At 41.6% G+C, this 19093-nt stretch overlaps 1 protein-coding gene across 1 annotated transcript in view; it reads left to right on the top strand.

Moving 5' to 3' along the window:
- The window catches only part of doc2g (double C2-like domains, gamma), a 39666-nt gene extending 21006 nt beyond the window's left edge, over positions 1 to 18660 (top strand). The window contains exons 6-11 of the mRNA XM_079553925.1: positions 551 to 677; positions 883 to 933; positions 3257 to 3381; positions 14139 to 14220; positions 14374 to 14470; positions 17635 to 18660. Of these exons, the coding sequence (XP_079410051.1) occupies positions 551 to 677; positions 883 to 933; positions 3257 to 3381; positions 14139 to 14220; positions 14374 to 14470; positions 17635 to 17774 (622 nt within the window). The 3' untranslated portion in view covers positions 17775 to 18660. The remainder of the gene's footprint in view (positions 1 to 550; positions 678 to 882; positions 934 to 3256; positions 3382 to 14138; positions 14221 to 14373; positions 14471 to 17634) is intronic.
- Positions 18661 to 19093: the final 433 nt, after the last annotated feature.

The raw sequence follows: 19093 nt of genomic DNA, 5'->3' as shown, positions 1-19093 counted from the left end.
CGTCCTGCTGCTCTGAGCCTCTGGGTGTGAAGAAAAACTGACCAGTGTTATTTCTGCAAACTGTTTGCTCTCACGAACCAAAAAACAAATGATGAGCAATTTATGGAGTCCAGTCATAATTGCTCTTTTCCACTCTAAGCACATATGCTGTCAGTCATAATGTATTGAACCGGCTTTACCATCCAGCCATATCTTCGGTCAAACTCTCCCGCAGACTGTGAGCATGGACGCCTCTCAAGTGTCCATTCGAGTATATACTTTCTTATATGTTTAAAGTTAGTTAAGTGAACAGATGGTGCTACACAGTCAATTATTAAACGTCCTGTCCCGTGGAAACCCCGGGCTGCTCGAGTGAGCCTCCAACTCCTCATCATTCACGAGAGCGTTCGTGTGAAATCACCGTGAAGTCATTCTGCGTTACACACCGGCTGCTTGATAGATTGTTCAAATGCTCTTTAGATATTTGACTTCCATCCCAATAATCAGTGACGCAAAGGCCACGCTAACTTACTGACGTTTCTTTTCTTTGTCTTTTTTTTTTTCTTCAAAGGCTGTGCGTCTGTGACATGGACAGACTTGGACGTAATGAATTCATCGGGGAGGTGCGGGTCGCTCTGAAGAAACTGAAGGAGGGCGAGAACAAACGCTACAACATGGGCTTGGAGAGAATTGCACAGGTGAATTCAATACATCATTCAGAGGAAATGGATTTCTGTCCACGCTACAGCATATATCGAGATGTGTCCTATTCTCTCTGCGGACGTTTGCCTGGAGGGCAATCTGGCATCAATTTGAACTATTGTATTATATTGTGTAATGGATATTCACCTGCGGGCTCAGAGGCTATAGACGTGATGTGTTTGTGTGCCTTTGTGATTTCAGAATAAAGAAAGCAACAATCAAACTGTGGAGCAGGGAGCAGAGGAGGAGGAGGTAACGCTGTTATCTGCACCGTCATCGCCGTCATTATCAATCTACTACAGCAATTTCCAGTAAACTTAGTCAGCACTGTTTGTTCGTCCTTCTGTTATTTCGGTACATTCACTTACCCTCAACTGTTTTTTAGATTACGCAACTGAAATCAAGTTTTTTTGGGGGGCGGGGGAAACGCAACCTTAAAGTACCTTAAAGGGCAAGCGCATAATTATGTCAGATTAGACTCATCCTTAAGAACACAGCTATTGCATTTAACACAAAACATGTCTGCTTTTCACTGGTTTTACATTTTCATGATCCATTGAGACAGAATGTGACGTACGAAGGCAGAATTTCCAGATACTGTTTCACTGGTGTAAAACTATTATTGATAATCACCAGGCCCTTAAAATTAAGAAATAATTAGTCTTATTAACATGAAAACTTGTCATATGTACTAATTATGCATGCAGTAAACTGACAGTAATACTTTTCATTTTGAGAATGGTCCCCAGGAAGATTAGTCTCTAAATAAATACATTGTCATTAACACCTGGTGTAATAGTAGCCGTAGTCACTGCAGCTACTTATTCTAATGACTTTGAATCATTGTTTTCTCTTTCCTCTCGTGGCTATTACTTCCTCTCATCTCCATGATTTTGAGGACAGAGGTTAATAGAATTTGGTCTCTGATTATTCCACGGTTCACAATACGGCCTTGAGATGAAATGAAGACGAGGCCAGTGTTATTTTGCAAGTCAAAGATAAGAAGCACTTTAATTACAGACTTTTATTTGAAAGCGCATGGCCCTGCTGCACATGCGCTCACAGGACCTTTAGACTTTATTTGCTTGTTTTATCTGGCGGCACGATGCCAGTTAGTGTAAGCGCTTCATAGCAAGAAGGTCCCGGGTTTGATAACCGGGCCGCACGAGATTTGCATGTTCTCCTCATGTAAAAACATGCAAGAGTGCGAGTAAGGGGAGGATGGAAATGCGATGTGGCATGAGTCCCATCATGAAGCACTGTCCCGACCAAATTAACCAAAGAGAATAGAAAATTAAAGTAAATAAATAAAGTTCACAGTTGAAATAAATGCATTCTGTATAATTCACACTCAAAGTATTTAACACCTTATCATTGGTGCTTTTATTATTTATTGATTTTATAGAGACAAGTGTAAACAATAAACTGTACAATAAGACTGTAAAGTAACATGTGCAATAATCTCTGTATCAGCTGCACTTTATTAACTCTGAGTGATCTTCTTGAACGCCGACTGTAACAAGTGAATTTCTCCTTTGTGAGATCAATAAAGGATTATCTTATCTTATCTTATCTTAAACATGTAACACACTACAACATACAGTAGTATGCAAAGTCCATCTCTTGATGGGCTTTTAAATACGATACAACAAGATTATATACATTTACAATAACATTAATTGTGACATTTCATGAAGGTTAGTGCATTTCAATACAATCTTAAAATTATTGCACATTCGGTGTCTTTTTAAAACACACTTTAGTTCATATAGTTCATTAAACCTCCCAGATCTAAGTCCTGTGTCAGCTCAGGAGACAAGGAGTTCCACAGATTACCGCCCCGGACAGTACAGGCTGACGGTATAAAAGATGTTTTTGTTTGGGGCTCTTTCACATTCCCATTGGCGGCTCTTCATGTGATGGAGCCCACTGCTCTGTGTGGGACTCTGAGCTGTCTGAGGACATCAGGGGCTTGGTTATGCAAACGTTTTAACCTTAAACAACACGTTTGCCTGTATCAGGACCGAAACATTGATCTTATCCAAATAAACTATTTTCGCAAGGCTGGCAGTGTGCGGGAACTATTATTTTTATTCATGTACTCTGAGATCTTCCCTCATCTCCTACGCACCTGCCTTAAGTAATGGATGTGCAAAGTCGTTCTTCTAAGTTAAACAACAAACACTGGTGTATGAAGGAGAGTGTGAGGGGGTGACTGGTTCCTTTGAGCGCTTTGGGACTAATGAAGGTAGAAAATCTCTATATAAGTTGAGGCCATTTACCCTTAAAGTAGTTATAAACTGAATCCTTAAATGTTAATAAATGTTGATGGAAACAACTTTTCTCGTTTGAAAATCCCTCGGAACAATTGCCTTCTCTATTAAAACTCCTAAAATGACTCATAAGGGTTCTGTTTACGTTGGAGTTTGAGGACACCTGCTATAAGCTGTTGCATTTTTCATGGTGTTGGACATAAACCCCAGGGCGGATTCCTGTGGTGTGTGTTTATGAGAGCGGGACATGTCAGGGTGGAAGCAGGTGCGGGTTGTCTGACGCTTGTTCCCTCTGTCTCCAGCGCGGACGCATCCTGGTGTCGCTCTGCTACAACACAGAGAAGGGCTGCCTACTGGTGGGGATCATACGCTGTGCCCATCTGGCCGCCATGGACTCCAACGGCTACTCCGACCCCTTTGTTAAAATGTAAGTCACATCACACCACCCAACTGATGACTTATCCAGCTAATTATACCCAGGTGCACGCCACTTTGGGTTTGGTACTCTGGAAAAATGATGTAATCAATTGTAATGACGTTGCTGTGGGCCCACCGTTTCAAATGGACTGAAGGGTATCCCAATAATATTCCCATAGATGGACTATAGGCCTTCACAGCCGAGGGTGTTGAACAGTGGCAGGTCTATTAGTGAGAGCCAGGTGGGGGAAAAACGCTGTAGGTGCAGCAAGGGTCATTACTGGGGTTTTGTTCACAGAAACTAATTAACTTTTGCAGCAATCGCCTTTAGTCTGTGCCAAGCTAGTGACGTTTTTTTTTTAAAATCACTAAGATTCAAAGTTTAGTCTATTTAAAACCTCATTTAATAAGTAAGTAATTAAATATTTTTAAAACATGGAGCCTTTTTCACCCAAATGCCCCAGTACTGGAAGTCATAAATTTTTACAATTTCTCGTTAAACTTAGCAGGGGCGTGACCAGGGGCGTGACCAGGGGCGTGACCAGGGGGTGGCGGTGGATGTACAATATATGATATTGCTGCCTCTGACTTGTCGCCGATTTGGCTCAGAAAGGACTTTTTCCCAACCTACAGGGACTAGATGGAAGTTGACATTTTTATGCTCACTACTGCCATCACAGGTCTTATGCGTAACTGCAGCTTCTATATTAAGGTGGTGAATGGCGGCACTTCGGACCCGAAGTAACAACTTTTTGAGTGACAGTGCAGGATTTTAGAGGCAGTTGTGGTGAATAAGTCTGGGCTTATTCTACACATTAGGACATTGCCGGAGAATGTAGGGGGTGGAAAATACATAATTTAACATTTTTAAACCCTCTCTCGTCCTGTGGCCATACCGCCTTTGCTTTGCCCAATCCCGTCAGATCTTGGAAGCTAAGCAGAGAAGGGCCTGGTCGGTACTTGGATGGGAGACCGTTTGGCAACACCAGGAAGCCTAGCGAATGTTGTGTGTGCGTGAGTGAGTGGTGGTCGGAGGGGCCGATGGTGCAGACTGGTTGCCTCGCTTCTGTCAGTCTACCCCAGGGCAGCTGTGGCTACAATAGTAGTTTACCACCACCAAGTATGGACTAAATGAATAGTGCAATGTAAAGCGTCTTTGTGTCCAGAAAAGCACTATATAAAATTGATGCATTATTATTATTATTATTTTAAAGGAATAGGCCACTGTCTTTCCATACTGAAATATGTTTTTACCTGAGCTTAGACGAGTTGATGCGTAACTGTCTGGTCTTTGTGCGTGCGCTCAATCGCTCAATTAGACCAAAGACGTTTTTAGCGTTTAGCCTCTCCCAGCATATTCCTATAGCTCCAAACTGGGGTGAAGTTAATGCTATAGGAGCACTAAGACATCCGCTTAGAAAATTGACATGTTTAATTTTGTGTAACTATACTTACTATAAATATATTTAAATTGGGAAAACGTGGAAGAGCTTGGTCGCTTCTAACTTCCTCCCAGTTTTGAGCTATAGGCATATGCTAGGAGAGGCTAAATGCTAACAACATTTGCGTGACTGAGCGCGCACACAGACCAGACAGCTACGCATGGAAAAATGGTGGCCTGTTCCTTTAAATCTTGGTGGCATCTTAAGGCAATTATTATTTGTTTTAACAGCATGGACATTTTCTCCCTTTGAAATCTTCATATGGCTGAAAGATTTTAAAGATTTCGCCTCGCCCTGCTCGAACTTTCCACCGCTTCGCTGGCGCGGTCAGTGGCGCGCGTCACTTCTTCAAGCAGATATATCAGATCATTTGGTCATAATAAGAGCTTGCACAAACATATTCTTGTCGTCTCAATGCGAGGTTATCATTTCCAGTGTAACATGGTGGAGCCGCGTCTGATCTGATATATATATATACTGGTATTAAAATGTCTAAACCCATGTAATGTGCCAAAAGAGGCTTGTGTCTTTCCTTCATGTTGTTGTCACCACCCATTCAGCAAGATGAAGAGCTGTTATTGGGAAACTAAAGTGGCGTGGTTCTGTTCAGCAGAGCGAAGCTGCCTCAATGGCCTTTTCTGTTGACTATAAAAACCCACACAGTTTAATCTTTGATGTGGCCGGTGTGCTTAACCTGCCTCCACCTCCAGCAGTCAGTGGGAGGAAGAGAGGACAGACCCATAGCTCCGTGTTTATTGCTTCAAAGGGCTTTTTTTAAGTTGACATTTGTAATGGCTTATAACAAACTTTATACAATAATAAAGGGAATAAAATATAAGTCAGAAAACCAGTCAGTATCTGCGTTGGCCACCATTTGCCTGCCGCAGCGCAACACATCTCTTGCATAGAGATGGTCAGGTTGTTGATTGTAGCCAGTGGAGTGTTGGTCCACCTTTTCTCCTCATGAATGAATCCCCATTTTCTCTGTTCTGGGCAGGCAGCGTGTGCGGCGTCGTGTGGGTGTGCGGTTTGCTGAGTATCTTGGTATGCCAAGAATATGAATTATCTCGGCAAAGGAGAGGTGCTCACTAACAGATTTAGACAACATTTGAGAGAATTATAGAGGAAAAGTTTTGTGTCTTTGAGTTCAGCTCAAGTGTATGTTTGGTGTTGTTCTTGCTGTAGTAGCCTAACCCAACAAGAGTAATGCTGTCCATGACCCCGACAACAGACATTTATTGTGAGGCAAAGCTGGCATCAAGGTTAAAAGCATAAGTGTGATGCAAACATATTGTTAGCCTCTGGGCAAGGTGCACAAGCCATGCTTAAAGCCACACTGCATCCCATTTCACTCAATAAAGAGAATAAAATACAAGCAAATATTTCATGTTTGCTGAGACCGGCTCACCTCTCCTAAGATCTGACTCCAACTGTACTGGGAGTGGGGGCGTCTCATCTCTACGGAGGTGTTGTAAAGGCCACCAAATATGACATTTTAATGGGTCCCCACCCAAATCCAGTCTTTGCCAAAATAGCATGTTTGGCGTCTTGCTGGTCATCAGGATCCTGCTTTGAATTTGTATTGTCAGCAACAGTGTAATTCAAAATGTTACGCAGTGTGTCTTTAAAGAAACATGGAAAAAGCACTTGGAGAACACTCATAAGGATTAGACAGACAATGTTATTGGGTGAAACAAGCCTTCTGATGGATTCAGGTCATAGAGAATGAATGAAACCAAAGATTTGGCAAAAAGAAAAAAAGGAAGACTTGAAAGACAAGACTGATGGCAGGCCACTCACTTCATCCTTCGAAAGCTGAAAACAAAAATGAATGTTGCCTTGAAGTGACTAATTAGTAAAATGTAGTCTGGAAGTTCAAGTTTGTATAAAAGCCAAGAGAAAGTCTGTGATGATCTAAAAAGTAGAGAAAAGACTACAACCAAAAGACTATTCTTTCCCACCAAACATAGAGAGGGATCTGTTTTCATCTTCCCAAGATATTGATTTGCCTCACTGGCGCCTGGTCCTTTTGTGATGTGCAACGGTTTACGAAGGATTTTGTAACTTACTTGCAGCGCAATGCAGTGCCTCTTCTTGTAACTTCTGTTCATCTTTTCCTGTAACGTCAGCTGCATTTTAGAAACAGCCCAAGGCACTTGATTCACCTTAAAAGACACTGCACAACATATGCAAATGAATCAATACAAGGGCTTTTAATTTGCTCCCGTCTCTCTCTGCCTGAAGAGCGCAAAGCAGAAAAAAAATCTTATCACCTGCTCTATAACATGTCCTTCTGCGCCTTTTCTCTACAACAAATTAGTGTTTGAGGGAAGTACAGCCATGAAGTAAATTATTAAGAGGTGGTGGAAACCCCAGTCCTCTGGAGCACAGAACTGCTCATCATTCATGAGGCAGAGCGTGTGAAACCACCAAGAACTCATCCTCTGATCCTAGGAAATGGTTTATAGAGTAGGTACATATATCTCTCTGCAGTCCATCTTTTCTGATTGCACTCACTATTTTCGTGTATATGTTCTGCTCCCATCTCCATATTTGTCACATAAAACCCCCTTCTACATACTGTATTTGCAAGCTTCGCCAACGCTCGAGTTCATTTTTCACTTACTCCTCTGTGCTCTCATGCTACCGTTTGTCAAATCTGCTTTTATTGAGTGAGCTCGGGGGTTGTGCTTTCAGCTCTTAGTGCCGTTGTAATATATCCTCATCATATTCATTCGGCCACACTGTTTACCACAGTGCTATTGATTCGCTACAACCCACAATATCAACATCCCATTATATTGTTTACATGAGGTATGCCTGCATATTGTTGACTATAGTGTCAGTGTGCTGTGTCAGAGTGAGAATCTTGTTTTCCCCGATTCTGCCAAAACAGCTACATTTTAGAGATCACAATTATACACACAGCATTTCTACAATGGTTTTGATTGATTTATAAATTGGTTGATTCATGATGATGATGATGATGATGATAATTATTATAATTTTTCTTTGTTCAAAATGCATTTGTTTAGCCTACATTTTGCAGTCCCGGGTGCAAACCAAGCGAAAACAAACCTGAGTGATGGTCGTTCTATTCAGAGACAGTCTTAGTTTTATGCACTGTTCCCAGTATGTTTCCGGGGATTTGGTCTGTGAGCTTGTTTAGGTCTTTTTAACAAGTCTGAGCGCTCCAATGACAACTGGAATAGTGTGTGTCTTCATTCCCCATATTTTGCTCATTTCAATTTCCAAATCTTTGCAACTTTCTCTGCAGTGTTTCTTTCAGACGGGACTGCAATGTCAAACAATGGGCACAATTTTTTCTTTCTGTTTTTGGTTACGATGTGTTTAACTTCTCCCATATTGTTCCACGTTCTTTTCCTTTTCCTGGCTGGTGTTCATACCATTTTACAGATGTTACTATTCAATATTCTTGGCACATCTTCCAGTGGACATAGGCAGCTACTTTATTGTGTTGCTGAATATATTCAGCCTTTGCCAGCTCTGAGCAGCCTGCTACTATATGGTCCATGGTTTCTTCAAATTCCCCACATTCCTGACATTCAGGTTGTGTCCCAGTTGATGATGGTTGTACTATGCTCTAGTAGCTGGGCTTTGGTCATGTCCTCCCATAACTAATCCCTCTGTTTCTGCTCTCAATCCACTACTTGTGAGCCTCTGGTTTGTCTTCAGTCTGTCCACAGCCGCTTCATGCAATCTTTTCAAGTTCAAATTAAGTCCAAGTTTTAGTTTATCTATCATATGCGTCAAGTATTGTCAGGTACTTCCCATGCATTTTTTTCTCTTCCCATTTCCATTTTTCTTTGCTGTCTATGCTACAGTTTTGGCAAATGCAGTTTAGTCTCTTTGTTAAAGTTAAATCTGGGACTTCAATCTCTTTTCTGTTTTATTATTAGTATTTATTTGTTTTTATTATATCCCGCTTTCTTCCATCTGATTGTTGATTGACTAAGTCTCTACCAGAGTCATAGGGCTTGAACCCAATACTATTCATCTGAAAATTGTTGTTATTTATTTTTCTCTACAAAAATCAGCCAGATGTGGGGGTTACTTCTGACTGCAAACTTGATTAGTTGTTTGGTGGTAATTCATGGATGGACTATAGATATTTAGCCCCTTTTGTCTAGCAGTACATTGTCATAATGTCTATATATTTGGAAGTTTTGGTCATTCAGCTCTAAATAGACTGGGGAAAAAAGCCCATCTTATCTTAGGTTGATAACTTAAAAAGTGCTTGAATTAAAGCAGAACTAAGTAACTCATGCCCCCAGAGGCCACAAGCGCCACTGCAGGTGTCGTAGCATGTTACAGGGTTTTGTTTCACATTAATTGTCCGTGAGAGTAAATACTACGCTGACAGAAAAGACAAAGGGAGAGAGGGATATTGTACATCCAATTACACAATGGAGATCATTTTTTTCATTGAAACTTGGCTGTAAATCCTGTATCCTGTAAGTAGCGCTAGCCCACAGCTTTAGCTTTGCCCATTAGCCTGTTAGCTTCTTCTTCGTGATTCCATAGTGTGTATTGGATCTCCAGGTCGGAGCAGGGAAAGTTGCAATTGTGGTTTTCTGAACAGAGACACCGGGGGGGATGAAAGACAACCAATCAATCATCCCATTAACACTTGTATTACCGCCAGAGGGACTATGGACAGGATTTATTAAGGTAAACAAGTTACTTAGTTCTGGTTTTATGCTGATTTTGGGCTGTTTTGAAATAAGACTGGCAATGGAACAACAATAATAATAGTAATGGCTTACACTTGTATTGCGCTTTACAAGTCTGTGTTACCAAGTTTCTCAAAGCACTGCACTGTAGTCATTATTCATGCCATACTCTGTGATGGTAAGCTACTATTGTAGCCACAGCTGGCTTGGGGTAGACTGATGGAAGCGAGCCAACCAGTCTGTGCCATCAGCCCCTCTGACCAACCCTAACCACTCACTCACTACATTCATCCTGGCCTATTGTACATGTTTTTAGTGGTAGGGGAAACTGGAGCAACTGGAGGAAACCTGCACAGACACAGGGAGAACATGCAAACTCCACACAGAAAGACCCTGTCCGGCCGGGGATCGAACTTGGGACCTTCTAGCTGTGAAGCACAAGCGTTATGTTGCTTCAAATTAAAGAAATTAATTTGTAGTCCACTTAAAATACTTAAAATAAGACAAAAACACTTAAAGTAAGACAAAAAGGTCAAAGGCAAGAAAAACATGCTTGCTCCATTGGCTATAAGATCATCTAAATCTACTCAAAATCAGCACAAATCCAAATATTTCAAGCACTTTTCAGTCATTTTTATCGAAGACAAGATGGCTTTTTTCCAGTGTATGAGTCAAGTACAGTAAAGTCCACACTTTCATTGCATGCTGCACAGCTGTGTGTTGGAGAGTGGAGATGTCCAGTCTTCCTCTGGCATACTGTACATATATATAAAGCTGATCGAGGTTTGCCCTATAAACTGATGAATGCGTTTGTCCAGGAGGCTTTTCTCTATGACTCACTCCTCATAGCCCATCGCAGTGACAAAAGGTCACAGATATCACTACAATACTTGTTTTCCTCTTGCAAGAACACAAACTTTATGCATTCGTCCGATGAATTCCTTATTTTGCGGTCTCATCTGTACAGTTCTCAGAAAATAGTTACTCTGTCATTTATGACATGTGAAGGGTGAAAAAAAATGCTAAATATGTCTTTTTTCCTGCTGACCCAGCGCCACCCATGCTCTCGCTCCCTTTCTCTCTTTCTCTCCGTCTCCCTCCCTTTCTCTCTCTCTTTCTCTCTCTCTCTTTCTCTCTCTCTCTCTCTTTCTCTCTCTGTCTCTCTCCCTCACTCCTCTGGATGCTTTTGGGAATTGAAATTTATGAGTGCTTTCTTCACAGAGCATATATTTAGTTCCTCTCTCTAGATGTCACTCATCTTACTTTATCTCTTGGAAAAGCATGTTTCTGCTTTGTGGTGTTTGTGACCTGCTTCTACTCTCTGTCCCTCATTGCAGCCTGTCACTTTGTCACTTCAGTTTTTTCTTCTCACTTAAAGTTCATGTTTTCACACACTTGCTGTTCTTCTGCTTCAAGTCCTGCTCTTAAAGCTGCATTAACCAAACACTACATTAGTCACAGCCCCAACCCAGATATGTTGACCTTTGAAATGCCCTAACACTGCTACAATAGTTCTTCATTAGTGACACATTTAGAGCATTAATTATACAGAGAATCACTACATGTGTTTTTAAGTGTATATATATATATGGTAATTGCATTTAAGTTGTTTTGTAGAAATCTCTGCATTCTGACATTGGGTCAAATACTTGGACACAGTTTTTCAATCTCATCACAGTTTACTGTATAATGTAGCAACAACGGCACTCTCTCAAACGGATAATCCTTCCTATCTCTGTGCAGCAGACGCTGGTGAATTATTTTCCCATTGAAATGTGTTCAGTAATTCAGGCACATTTGGGCTGTGGCAGTAGAGAATATTTTTCCTGAGTGTTGCTGTCAAATGATGTTGTGTTCTTGTGTAAATTGGGCTCCTCCGTTAGCGCTGCCTCAGAGCCATATATACGATTTGGCACAGCTCAAGCCCGGGCTTCCCCCGGGCTCTCACCTCTCTCTCACATGTGCCCGGTCAAACACCGACTTTGTTTAGCTGCTCCTTATCATTGATGTGTCCCATTCTGTTTCTCTCCTTCTGGTTTTGTCTTTGTGAAGAGAGGCTGGGCGGTCTCAAGTACACAGTATTTTTAGATAAACTCTGATCGGCTCATGACCTTTTACAACACAATAAAGACAAACACAGTGTGCGGCTGGTCAGGGCAGCCTCTCCATAGGGACTGGTACAAGCTGATCTAGTTGCTTTCTAAACGTAAAGCTTGAATAAAATGCAATTGTACACTATTGTGCCCACAATAAAAAGTTAAAAGCAGAGCCGTGCACTGGGTCTCTCATGGCTTGCAGTTCTGTGGAGAATGTCCCGACTTTAGGTCACTCGTTTCAAAACTAGAAGTTTTGACCAATAAAATAAAGTAAATTCTGCAATTTATTATGGCGTCTTGCAAAATAGATATTGCGTTGCCGAATATTGCGATGACATCCATTGTTGACATTGTATTATAATAATCATAATCTGCACATCCATTGCTACTTGGGGAATTAGTTGAAGTGATACACTTATTCACCACTGTTTTTTGTTTTGATATAAAGGGGAAGTTGGGCATTAATGATCTGCCTTTCACTGGCTCGACTCTTTACGGTGTTAATGTTTTTATTTCCTGCAGTCATTTAAAAAAAAACTAGATCCATTTGTGTTGTCGCGAGCTGCAGAAGGTTGTGATTATCATAAGTCATGTCAGAATTAATGAGATTCTCCATTTCCACTGTCAACACAACTACTCATAATAACGCCGTGTTGAGTTCCAATCTGCCTTTCTAACATGACATTTACTGCACTGTGGGAGAGTATTAGGCCTGCAAGATGCGTCACTCACTATTGTATCCCAATTAACAAATCGCAAAGGCTGCAATTATTTTGCCGTTACAATGGAAGTTTTGCACTTGACTTTGCAGCACAATAATAGCATCATATTTCCTTGGTAATAACATAGAAACCAGGCTTCAAAAGGCCGTATCCTTCGCCATCCCACACCTGGCTGTTTCCATCCTGTTACCATGTTGGTACTGTGCTGTAAATTGCCGCACAAAACCCTTTCCCCGGAAAACAAATTATGTCTCCATGGGGACTTGTGCAAAATCTGCAAATCCTGTAGTTTTGACCTACCAATATGCTCTGAGTGATTCTTGCAATAGTTGAGCACTTTAAGTGTCAGACTTCTCTCAAATGTTTATGCTCCTGGACACATTATCATCTTTTCTTTTTTTTTGTAAATCATGCAGCACTAAAGTACGCTGACTTCAGTATCAGTCCCTCCTCCTGCCTTCTGCTGCTTCTCACCTTCATCTCCCCCCCCCCACACGGTTTCTTTCCCTGGCTCCCATTCGGGCCGCACACTGACAGCCCAGAGCTCATCTCATGCATCAGCTGTCAGGCGGGGACTCATCACTGGACCAGGCGAGGCTGTAGGAGCGAGATATCTCACTCGGAGGCCCAACATCTTGATTCTTGAGTTCATGCCGATGACGATTCCTCTGTTGCCCCTCGGGTCATCCTTCTGTCACGTCTTTGCTGGAGTCTTTTCCTCTGACTTAGTGCCATTCTGATCTTGATAGAGTCTACTGCTTCTGTCCTTTTGAGTCGTCTGTCCCTCATGCTAAAAAAAGCAACCTTAAAGGGACTTTAAAGGGACTATAGGAAGTTTAAAAAATAATGTATTTTCCTCCCCCTACATGTTCTAGCAATGTCTTAAGGTGTAGAATGAGCTCAAAAAGGTGTTAATTTGGGTCCGAAGTGCCGTCATGCACAAGCTTAATATAGAACTGCAGTTACGCATAAGACCTGAGGTGGTAGTAGTGAGTATAGAAATGACCAACTTGCATCTAGTCTCTTTTAGTTAGATTAAAATGAGATTGTCAATAGAACAAGCATTAGATCATTAGATTTAGCCCTCAAGAATAGAATAATTGAATGAGTGAAAAAGTCTTATTGTATTGAATGTCTTGCAGTTGATTTTATGTGGTACGGTTTACATGTTCCAATCGCACGTCTTTGTGTACACATTTAGATAAAGAAAGAATTGAAGAAGGAATTGTACAAATATATCGCAAAAAATATTGTATTGTGATATTAGGTGATGCAATATATCCGGATCGTGAGAAGCCACAATATATCGCAACATCACTAAAGCCTTCATCTGACTGAGATCGACACATTGTTTTGCAAAGCCAAAAAATTAACAGAATTTATAAATGTGTAAAAGTTCTAGTTAAAGTTTTAGTTAACCTCATAACCCCCACTTTAACCAAACACATTTTCTTCAGTTCGGCAGCTTCTTTTCAGAGCTTAAAGCCAGAGTAATGCCTAATTTTTTTAATTTTTTTTATAAAGCGCTTTTCATACAAGGTTGTAACACAGTGCTTTACAGATTAAAAGCAGTTCCCGCCCACTCAACCACCCACTCTTCCAAACATACAACAACAAGTTACTTCAATATCGCGCAGCCCCAGCTCATAGCATGCTCTTTACGGGTTGGTTTCCAGGAATTGGTGAGCAAGAAAGAGGCAATAAACTTTGAATGAATAAACCTTCCGAGGTCATTGTAGTAGTAGTGGCAGCATTTCGTAAATGTACACACCTTTTTAACCATCCCTCTGACCATTTGCCATTCGTCATCCAGCGTCCTGCAGCCAGACATGGGGAAGAAATCCAAGTACAAGACATCTGTAAAGAAGAAGACTCTAAACCCGGAGTTCAATGAGGTACCACCTGTTTTCAACACCCATTATATAGGCAGATGCTAAACTTACACTTTTCTTATGCCCTGAGATATTCTTGTAGCATTATGCGTCTCCTTTCATCTGCCAGCGATGAATCATTGATACGAGCATGTTCTTGTGTTGCCACCTGCACAGGAGTTTTCCTATGAAGTGTCCCTGGACCATCTGGCGAAGAAAACCCTTGAGATCACTGTGTGGGACTACGATTTGGGAATGAGCAACGACTTCATCGGTAGGTCGACACACTGCGGAGCTGGTGGGTGGAATGGTGAAGAAAGCATAAATATACGAAGCAGTCTTTTCCTTTTTTTTTTGAATGAGGGATATTCTGCTACAGGAAACATCAAAACGAAGGGCGGGTGAAAAAAGAAAGCATCATGGGGATTTAGAAAAAGGAAGAGACTGTTGAAGAATAATTATGAGATTCAAAGGAAGCGCCATGGCTTTATAAATCTAAAAGCCAAATCATTTTCTCTGGATCTTCCCACTGTGGTCCTGGCACCCCAAGCTCGCCGCTCCGCCAAACCGCTAAACTGTATTGGCCCGGTCTCGTGTGCAAGTGGAGCGCCCAGGGGAGCTTGAGGAATGATGGGAAGCTACTGGTGATGCACAGCGGGAATGGATTTACCGCCCTGCACGCTCCGAGGCCCTCAGATCAAAGCGTTTACTCCCTACAGTTGCATGTGCCGCCGTTTGATTCGGCGGGGCGGGTAGGGTCTGGTGGGACGTTGTCGACGTGAAGATAAGCCCAGTGAGTTATTAGCTCCGCTAGGGAGGAAAAGGCCATCAGTCGAACGTAAAGCCCTCCCCGATAACAAGCATTATCATTACAGGTCTGGCTACGGCCGTCTGCCAGTTGTGTTAATTGGGACTCGGGAGAAGAATGACGGAGACGCACGGAGGAGAATGTGGAAAACGAGTTGATAAAGGACAATCTGACTGTAGAGCTATGAGGACGGCAGGCAGTAACAAGCGCACTAATAGGCTGCGCAGAGGATACAAGACACGTCAGATGGTAAAAGCCGAGATTTGGTGATAAGCGGCGGAGAAAAGTGAGCAGAGCTTGAGACAGGCGGTAATTCGGATAAAAAAGGCAGGCAATAAATCACATGTTAGTCCTACATATATACGAGAAAAAAAAACTAGGCCCATTCTTCACATTGAACTGAGCATAAACCTTTCAGTGTTTCTCCCATTGCTTAGTATTCATGTATTCAACATAGAGGGCACATTATACAAGCACTGTTCTCCAGTCTCTGAAGGCTAGGCTCCTTCTTTGGAATTCCAGAAAGTAAAACAATTGCACCCTGGATGATTTACCAGTGTGGGATTTGAGTTTACACATTTGAGAACCCCGCACTGGCATGTTTATGTTGTTGTTACGCCGGCTATCGTGTTGGCATATTTTCTCTAATTGGCCTATTTTACAAGGTCAAAGTCATGAATGGCATTATTAAGTCTTCATGTCTTTAATGATTAAACGGTCATTTGTGCCAACTGCTTTACCCGTCAGATCCGAGTGAAATCTTCAGGGTTTTGCATGCCTAATTAATTTGTTTATGCGGGTAGACATGGGAAAGTGTAGCATTTTGAATTGCCCTGCTTGAGTGTGGAACGAACAAGCATGCAGTCACACAGGAGGTAGCAACATAAACAGACAAAACTACAAAAAGTGCTTGTGCTAATGTTCTGGGAGCATTAATGGTGTTAATGGGGTGAACGGCGATGATGCATGTATATCAAGCAACTATGCATATACAGCATTTTAAATAGAATTGGACGAGATAATGGAGTTGGTAGTCGCCCATCTTTGCAAAAATAAAGAAAAAAACACCTACACACCATCTCACTCTTTTTTTTGGCTTTTATTGAAACGCTTTGGTCACACTGACCTTCATCAGGTTTGAAGTCAGTGTGACTGAAACGTTGCAATAAAAGAGTGAGACAGTGTGCGGGAGTTGTTAAGTATACTCCGCTTATGCACCTGTCGCCTGCGTAGGTGTCCTGAGCTTCGGTGTGTCATTACATTCTATTTATCGTTTAGAATCACATGCGAAAAAGACTTTTAACAAACATTCACTCACGTTCGCTCATCAGAAACATACCTACAGGAGCGGTGTGCTTACTTCATCCTACAGAAGCAGGGAGACTTGTATAGCAGTTCTTTGATACAGTGATTGAATGTTATTGGCGAACCTACATAGCCTGCATAGTCAGTGTTTGCCGGTGCCTGAAGTGGCTCTTCACAGAATAAAGGTTGAGGTTAGCCAATGGTATATAAAATTATAAATGATAAGTGGCCCAAAGGACAGGTTTATAAGCTACAAGAAGTATTATGTCCACTTTATGTTCATATATATTCTAACGTAGCAATGAACAGGTCCTCTCAATATCAGACTGAATAACATTAAATACCTTTTGTTTGTGGGATGACTTTGGGGGATATTGCATTTGCCAGTTGCAATAACAAAAACTGTCAATGTAGTATATAATCATATCTGTTTTACTTACCAAGAAACAACAAAATGGGCTTTGACCACCTTCCATATCTCTTCTCCTGCAGTGGAGCATCATCCCTCTCCTGTCGCTCTGCGCGCGTCACATTGGCTGACCATTCGTTTGTCACTCACATCCCGCCGGCTCAGGCAACACCTCATCGATCTCCTCCGTAGATGTAGGAGCGCCTCGGGGGCACGGGTGAAAGTGACGTACAAGTCTACGTGATTATCCTGTCAAAACTCTCTCTGACCGGGGCCAGACCTGTGTTGTTTTGCAAAGTGTGAAGATGAAAACGAACCAGCAGGAAGCTCCATGGCCTTTCTCAGAAGAACATGTAGGCAGGACTTCAGGCAGAAAAGCTCCAGTGACTCACAGATCAACAGCCGATGCATGTTTGCTAGTGGCATTCACTTTTGAGATGCTGTTGGCAGCCAAATTGCCAAAATAATGTGTTTAAAATTTCATGCCCCATTAAGTGTGCGATCACAGCCAAGGGAGTAGTATTGTGATAATGTCAGCGCGCTAACTGCCACGCCTGTCTTTGCTCTACTGCGTTGTTACCTCTGTTCCCCTCTGCTTGAGTCATATCCTGCTTCTCTGCATATGAACAGACCTACCATCAATCCCAGTCAAGGGCCCTGCTCATTCAATAAATCTTTTGTTATCGCGATCTTTCCTGCTACGTGCCTATTTGTCTTTGTTTGGAGAAAATGTCTTAAAATGTCTGCCTTTGTTGTTATTTGCCACATTTGTCACTCATGGGTAAAAGGGTATTGATTGTGTGTTGTTGTTTTTTTCAGTTCTCAAATATAAACAGGTTGTGGTCCATGATTGGGAGGAAAATGCATTTGAAACATCCATTTGATGCAAACATTTGCTGTGTATTTGTCTGTGCAGGTGGAGTGGAACTGGGGATCAATGCAAGTGGACAGAGACTCAGACACTGGTTCGATTGTCTAAAAAACAAAGGGAACAAAGTGGAATACTGGCATACACTGACACAGCAAGGAGCCCCCAGCAATGACAAACCGGACTAGATTACCCAAGACTTGGAAGAAAAACACACACAGATGCACACATTGACATGCCCTGGATAAAAGATGGCTGTGAGCTCACACCGAGCAAAGCAGAAACTACTACGAGCAAACGCTAGAAAAATGCAAAAATGCAATAACGTCTGAAATACAAGTTTAATGTTACTGCGTATTGGACCAGGTATTAGTATATGACACTAATACTAACTAACTATAGTCTTAGTGGTAAGCTATAATCTAAATATATTTTTGAAGGTAAACCAAATTGTGGCAATGTCCCCATAACAAATTCACTAAAGAATGTGTACAGTGGATGTCGCTCATTATTCTGTCATTTCCACATCCAGGATCTCTGCAAATACAGTTCTCAAAATGTATTTGGGAAAAGCGTGCGTGCGCCACAGAACTTTATGATGTTTGAGACACTGTGGGTGAATCTGAGATATTCTAGTGGTTGTTGACCAGATGCAAACAACACCATTATAAGCACAAAAAAAAATCCATTTGGTGGATTTGTACCTTTACCTGTCTCAGTATTCTTGTTTTTACGTCTTTAATTGTCTTTAAGTCACAGTGGCTTTCTGGACATCCTCATCTGTGTGAGTGTTGACGTTTCTATGTGTATGCGCACAATGGACTTTTAGTGATTCTGAGTGCCTACATTGTCTGTGTAGTTTGTCTATATGGATTCACAACATGCTCCATAGGAAGTGTGTCCATATTTGGAGAAAAGCACAGAGGTGTGAGGAAAAAAAAACAAAGGGACATGATGGACAAAACATTAAAGCTTCCCCTCTGAAGTCAACTCATCCCCGTGGTCCTTGTGCTGATGTTTGAAGACACGGACAAACTGTCAGTCATTTTGCACAAACCTAAGATTTATCTTTTAAACACGACCTCTGACCAAGAACACAAAAAGGTCTATACAGTCCATTGTATGTGAACTTTGCATAGCCCTAAATTCAATCCTTAATGTAGGAGAGGAAATCAACAAAATACAGTGGGAGGAAAAAGTGTGTGAACGCTTTGGAAGTTCTCACATTTCTGCCTAAATTGGTCATAAGAATGAGTAAAAAGTGTCTGCTTAAACTAATACCACCCAAACATTTACATTTTATCATATTTTTATTGGCCATAACATGCTAACATTCACAATACAGCACGGAAAAACGAAGTGAACACCCAGAAATCTCGCTGAACTGCAGCAGTTTTGTAGAGGAATGGTCCAAGTTCCATCCTGATTGTTGTGATTATGAGCATCGGCTTATGAACTACAGGAAAGCAGTTATTGCTGCTAAAGAAGGATCAGCCGGTTATTTAAT

Source organism: Gobius niger (genome assembly GCF_951799975.1).
Source record: "Gobius niger genome assembly, chromosome: 3".
Classification (NCBI taxonomy): Eukaryota; Metazoa; Chordata; class Actinopteri; order Gobiiformes; family Gobiidae; genus Gobius; species Gobius niger.
This window is presented reverse-complemented; position numbering and strand designations above follow the sequence as displayed.